We start from the raw sequence: 6,949 nt of genomic DNA, 5'->3' as shown, positions 1-6,949 counted from the left end.
AAAAATATCTAACTTAAATCAGTGAGATAGCGGTCTATAACTATCTTTGCTTGTAACAGTTTTTTATTTTTTAATACTGTATAAACAGCTTTCACTTAAAAGTTGCTTGAACGGAGCAAACAGATTATGCATGAATAATTTTTTCCAGTATACAAAGTAAATCATATAAAAATTAACAACAACAAATATGTCTGATGAACAAAACAAATATTATAAAAGAATAACCAACAAATATACATCACTAATAGTTAATTTACTAATATCATACATCAATATCATGTCAAGACTATATTATTTTCCCGTGTTTGGATTTGTCGACTCCCACATAGCGGTTTATAACTTCCTTTGCTTGCAACCTTTATTTTTTTTAATACTGTATAAACATCCTTCACTTATCGTTGCAGAAGAACGACACCACCGAGTTAGAAATCGAGCAAAAGAACTATCATTATAGAGAGGTAAGAGGTTGTGTTTAGATGATCCAAAACCCTACTATCTATAGGGGTATTTATAGGTGCAGAGAGACTTGTGTGCTAATCTTTCCCATAATTAAATAATCTGAAATAAAATCAAATTAAAGCTTTCAAGCTACTATATTCCATAAATAATCTGAAACAAAATCAGATTCTGAAACTTGCTTTTAATATACCTGAAACTAAAAAATGTAATCTTTCCCATAATTAAATAATCTGAAATATAATCAAATTAAAACTTTCAAGCTACTATATTCCATAAATAATCTGAAACAAAATCAGATTCTGAAACTTGCTTCTAATATACCTGAAACTAAAAAAGGTAATTCTAATTTTTGATATTTTTCATCCAAAAATTTCAAAAAATTAGAAAAATAGAACGGAGCGATGTGAGAGGCGCTACCTACACGCCCCCCGCTTCTCCTTTATATAAGTATATTGATATTGATTGATTGATGATTGATTGATTCTCACTAATAATATGATATTCATTTTATTCAATTACAAAAGCTATATTTTTTCTATTTACTTTGAAATTTGCAATTGGTCACACTTCACAGTTCACAGTTCCTCATTTGTACATATATAGATGCTAGGCAGAGTTAATGGTAGTTTGTTAGGAGTCCACCTAAACATAATTCTCCTGTTTGTTGAAAGCCCGCGTGAAATTTATTTACCAAATTGCCACCCACATCTCTCAAACTCTCCATTCACTCTGCTGCTCATTTCTCTTTGCTTTCTTAATGGAAAGAGCAACTGACAGCGGCAAAGACGGTGATCATCAACGCCAAGTTTCCGACGACGACGACGAAGAAACAGAAATCGAAGAAACTGCATATGATTTCCACGATTTTAACATTCATCAGGCAGTCATTAAGGTGTTGTTCACCCTGCATTAACTTTATTCTTTACTCTGTTTATATTTTGTTCATATAATTAAAACAAGAATCAAGAAGCTGTGTAGATATTTGAGGTAGGTGTGTCATTGAATCTTGGATTCAAGAAATGTGTTTGCTACATTAGGGTGTGCAGATAAATTGGAAAAAACTTGAATACAGAATTCTTGTAATTGTATGTGCTAGTAATGTGTAATTTTCAGCGGAATCGTGTTCTTCTTGGTTCGAAGATATGGAATTCTTCTGTTTCATAGTCAAACCAGAGAGTTATGGCTACGGTAAAAGGCTTGCATGGCATACTAAAAGTTCAACCTGATTCTGATTTTATTGGTGTGATGGAAGTTGTGTTAATTGCACTATATTTCTATTATCCGGATTTCTGAACACTGGAATTCATGGTCATTGTGTACCTTTTACTTGATTTCAGGGTAGGTCCATCAGGCTTCAGCCTTGACATTTTGCTAATGAAACACTATGCATTTAGTTCCTTTCTTCGTACAAATACAATTTAGATTCTTGAACAATTTATTGAGATTCCCTAAACTGTGCGCAGGACAATGTGCGCAATGAAGCTTATAGGGCTGCTATCTTGCAGCATCAGGATAACTACATCAAAGACAGAGTAAGGCGATTGTACTGCTATAGATTTCAGAATATCAATATAACAGCGTATTAGCCACTGCAAACTTATTGCACTGAGGCACTGAGCTGACCTTATATATTTGGAAAATTAGATCTAAGACAGGAAATATGATTCTATTTACTGCTCTTTTTCCAAGTAAGATGATATGGTTTATAATTATGCATTCAGGTTGTGGTTGATGTTGGTTCAGGAACAGGGATTCTTTCTATATTTTGTGCTCAGGCTGGTGCAAAACGAGTAAGAATTTCTGTCTTTATTTTCAGTAATTTGCTATGTTGATCTATTCACACATGCACACACGTCACCCATTCACATTTATTAAAGCTGCAATATTTTTCGAATTAGTAGTAACTGTAGCACATATTAAGGCTGGTCACGGCTGAAGTTGGGACACAGTAGTGTAAGTAAAAACTTTCTGAAGGGACCACCAGTTAGAGCCATATCCTTACAAATAATATACTTCTGCATGAATTGTTTACCAGGTTTATGCAGTGGAAGACACTGAAATAGCGTTGCAGGTATATTTTTGCACAATTTCCTGTCTCCTTCGTTAACAAGATGCTACATTGTTCTATTATATCGTGTACGGTGTTATCCAAATAGCTAGTTTCATGTCATTTTTCTTCCTTTATAGGCAATTTCAGTTTTAATGTATTTCCCACTGCTGCTAAGAAACTACCTTTGCTGTTGCGAAGTTCTTTCTTTCTGATATATCTAGAAATAGAGATTCCTACCCTGGTTAAGGATCTAGCATACAATATGAAATTTGTGAGAATCAACAGTAAAATGGTGATTTTCTCCTTTTTGACTATTTTATCAGGCACAAAAAGTCATGGAGGCCAATAATCTATCTGAAAGGGTCATTGTTTTACATGGATATGTGGAGGTAGAATTCTCTTTGAAAATTCAATAAGATCCTTGTGCTATATCAACTTACTCAGATTCATTGCTCACACTGTGGACTGCAGGATGTTGGAATTAATGAAAAGGTCGATGTTATAGTTTCAGACTGGATGGATCAGTTACTTCTCTATAACCATGAGGTTATATTTTTATTCTGGGATTCATATGGATTTTTGTTTCCATATCTTGTTCTACTTTAGGTTTCTGGTATAATTGTTATAACCGTTCCTTGTAACTTGCATTGGCTACTATGCAGAACATGTTGGGGAGCGTCCTTACAGCCAGAGATCGCTTGCTAAAACCTGGTGGTCTTATTATGCCTTCAAATGCGACGGTATTGGAATAATAATTTTTTTTAATCATAATATTGATGAACCTTAGAATCGTAAACCAGGATTAACTTACACATATATTAATAATAAGTAGTAAGAGTTAAGTAAATCTATTTAACCACAAATAATGCATGATTATTTTTTGCTTTGTCTGCAGCTGTATATAGCTCCTGCCACTCTTCCTGACAGATACAGTTCAAAAATTGATTTCTGGCGCAATGTCTATGGAATTGACAGTGAGTGTGCATATGAAATCACCTATAATATATTATATGCCTGTTTACTTTCCAACATAGTTTCATTTGTCCTTGGCATTATCTTGGTAGACATCTCGAGCACAATTAATTTCATTCATGCTCGAGTCAACGTGTCAAATTATCAATGCTTAAGTGACTCGCAAGTCACAATCTTCTTTCAGGGGACTTTACTAACATAAAGTTTTCAAAACTAGAGGCTGTAGGAGGGGTATTTTCTCCCCACTCATCTAGGATAAGAATAAAACCTTAAGCAGAAGTTAAAGTAGTTCTCAATGTTCTAGAATCCGCTATAGACAAATAAATTGCAGAAGTTGGCCATTCAACATTAACAATGAGGAGACATTCAGCGCTTTGCTTCAATGAGATCCACATACATATGCATCATAAGGAACTGGGAAATGTTTAGAGCTAGAAATTACATACACAATGAAGAAAACTACTTCCAGCAGAACCATCAGACATTTTTTTTTTCAGATTGGACATTCTTATGGTTTTAGTTGTATGACTTTCCAATGGGATGAGTGTGTTTGAAACGATATACACTAGTTGCCAAGTCTCAAATGCAGCGGAACAAAGTCATCTGTGGAAAGTGGTTTATGATTATGCACACATTTACCAAAATTCAAACCTGGTAAAAGGTGTACCTGGGGATCACCAAAATTGTTAAGCCAAGTATGCTCAAGTGCACCCTGGTGGTGATAATTTATAAATGAATCCTTTATATCTTCCAGTTGGTTAGTCCACAGGATTAATTTGACCGGATTCTACTTTAATTTACAGAATAGATTATGAAAAATATCCCTTGTGTCTGTAATACTCTGTCTGTCTATACCTTGTTTACATTTTTAAATTGATGAGATCTGTTTTTCTATTTCTTAATTTGAAGTTTTGAACATTGAGTTGGAATTTTTTGTGTGTATTGTAGTGTCTGCTATGGTACCTTGGGCAATACAAGATGCATACGAAGACCCGTGTGTGGAGAAGATTAAGAGTGAAAATCTTTTAGCATTGCCTCAAGTGGTTTGTCTTTCACTTTTAGATCCATAGTGGATATCCTAGAGTTTCAATCTGTTAAATTTTTTTTAGAGTTAACAAGCGATGCATGACAAATTTACCTTTTATGATTTTGATGCAGGTGAAGCGTGTTGACTGTTATACAATTAATATACAGGAGCTAGAATCATTTAAATCAAGATTCGAGTTTCAGTGTCTGACACGAGGTAATAGAATTTTCTATCTAATTGCTGTCTGGCTTTCAGAATTTCAGATGTTCCACATATCACATAAGCCAAGGGTCCTGAGATCATGTCAATCCTTTTGTGTGAAAATAAATGTGACAAACCTGAATTAACTAGCTTAAAAAGCATCATGATTCAAAAAAAAAAAAGATTGTCTGCAAGATTTCACATGAATGAAGAATCTATGTGGAACCTCTATTTATTTTTATTTTTTTAACTTCAATTAGCTTGTTTTTCTTGTTAAAGATGATGTAAAGAGTATATCATTTTATTTTCTCTGTATGCCAAAATGGAAGAAGTGCAAAATCTAAATGTATCTAGTCTTAAGTAGTGATCAATATGGGAAGACTTAACTGTCTGCACTGTCCTTCGCTATCTCACTTCATTGATTTAATTATTTTTTCTGTTTTCATGAAAACTGACATTTGATCATGTGTATTTCACATATTTTATTCTCAGAATTTGCTTTCTGAATTTATTTAGTTCGTTATAATTTCACTGCCAGCAACCTTTCATGGATTTGCTTTCTGGTTCGATGTCGAATTTAGTGGCCCTGTGACATCCCCTGCTGATAGCAATGCACCACCCTTGCAGTCTTCAAGCAATCACCCCACTACGAGTGGTCAAAAGAGAAAGCGTGACGATCCAATTGAAGCTATTGTACTGTCAACAGCACCTGACAAGCCACCAACACACTGGGAACAAGTATGAAAATAACATTATATCTTTCAGTGTTTTACTACCTTCTCCTTTCGTTAAAATTCTATCACACTCATGCTTAGTGCTTCTCCCCCATCCAAATTTGGTACTACTTAATCTAAGAAACAAGTGTTATTATGATTTTCCAGAACTAGCGTCATATGAAAATAGTTTCTGCTGTCAGTAAATTACTTGTTGTGTTGTCTTTCTGACATTAATATGAGGTGGACATAAACCACATACTAAGAAGTTCTTAGTATTCTTAACTTATCGTTCTCCTTTTGTTACACTTCTATCACACTCATGGTTAGTGCTTCTCCCCATTCAAATTTGGTACATTTTACGTTAGATATTGTCATCTCATTCTGGTCTCTTATTCTTAATTTTCTTGACTCAGCACTTCATTTTCTTACTATGTACATTGTGAAGTTCTGTTTCCACATACTTATAGTATTTTCTGAATCTTAAAGCAGCCATTTATATTTGCAGATGGTGGTCTACTTGAACAATCCAATAGATGTTGAACAAGGTCACCGGATTGAAGGTTCTGTGACATTGACACCTAATCAGGAAGAAGATGGTCCCAAAGTGCACATCCGCCTTGAATACAAGTGAGAAAAATCACTTCCTTTCTTCAGTCCTACATCTGGAATATTATTCCCGAAGTAGCTATGTTCTTACCAAGATCTTTACTACTGCAGGTCAGGTCACCGTTCCTTTGTGAGAGAAGCAGTAATGCGCTAATATGATTCTTGCTCTTTGCAAATTCATTCTCGCCTTTTAAGTAAGAAAAAAAATCCATATGTTAAGTTCCTAGTTTCTGTTGTGAAGTATTTGTCTGGTAGAAGCGTGTAAACTTTAGAACAACATTGAAGCAAGCAGTAGTATTCAAACTAATACTATCCATATTCTGTTTGTATCACTCTCTATGTAGCTGTCATTCCAAGGATATATTAATGGTTAAGTTCTTGGCAAGTGTACAAAAAGCATAAGACATAACCAAAAAGCAAACCAGGAAATTTCGCTCTGTGAAATCATGGATAGGTAATTAAATTGGGCATAAGACTATACTACAATATATGTACTGAAGGCAGAAAATTCTGTAAATCACACATGATCAACTGTACAAACCAGGGTGCATTGTGTGCTCTGAGGATCCAGCAGTGTGAACTTGAGCACACATGGGTTCGAGACTCTAGCTGTTGAATTCTGGGACCAGTTTCAGTCATTCCATTGTAAACTCCGCCCAAATGTTATCTTAATTATCTTCCTCAAGAATAAGTCTAACTGATGGTCGAGTGGAGTGTTAATAAGTTCATGGTACAATTATAATAAATTTCTAATATATAAATAAATATATATATTTAGACTTTTGTCGTATATGCTATACATGTTAAATTCATATGACATTAACATCTCCCAATTATAAGAAAGAACTAGATAATCATTCTAAATGATGGAGAAGAATATAAACTTCGAAATACTGAATTAAAACAAAATAATATGAC

General features: G+C 34.2%; 1 protein-coding gene across 1 annotated transcript; it reads left to right on the top strand.

Moving 5' to 3' along the window:
- Window positions 1-1,048: 1,048 nt before the first annotated feature.
- LOC108202437 (probable protein arginine N-methyltransferase 6) lies at window positions 1,049-6,732 on the top strand. The gene is made up of 13 exons (XM_017370818.2): window positions 1,049-1,351; window positions 1,923-1,991; window positions 2,181-2,249; window positions 2,495-2,530; window positions 2,833-2,898; window positions 2,981-3,055; window positions 3,172-3,249; window positions 3,405-3,483; window positions 4,430-4,524; window positions 4,640-4,724; window positions 5,248-5,447; window positions 5,931-6,052; window positions 6,143-6,732. Exons 1-13 carry the CDS (start codon window positions 1,217-1,219, stop codon window positions 6,183-6,185), a joined length of 1,152 nt encoding a protein of 383 aa, XP_017226307.1. The 5' UTR covers window positions 1,049-1,216; the 3' UTR covers window positions 6,186-6,732.
- The last annotated feature ends 217 nt before the right edge of the window (window positions 6,733-6,949 follow it).

This window comes from Daucus carota, chromosome 9 (genome assembly GCF_001625215.2).
Source record: "Daucus carota subsp. sativus chromosome 9, DH1 v3.0, whole genome shotgun sequence".
Lineage (NCBI taxonomy): Eukaryota > Viridiplantae > Streptophyta > Magnoliopsida > Apiales > Apiaceae > Daucus > Daucus carota.
This window is presented reverse-complemented; position numbering and strand designations above follow the sequence as displayed.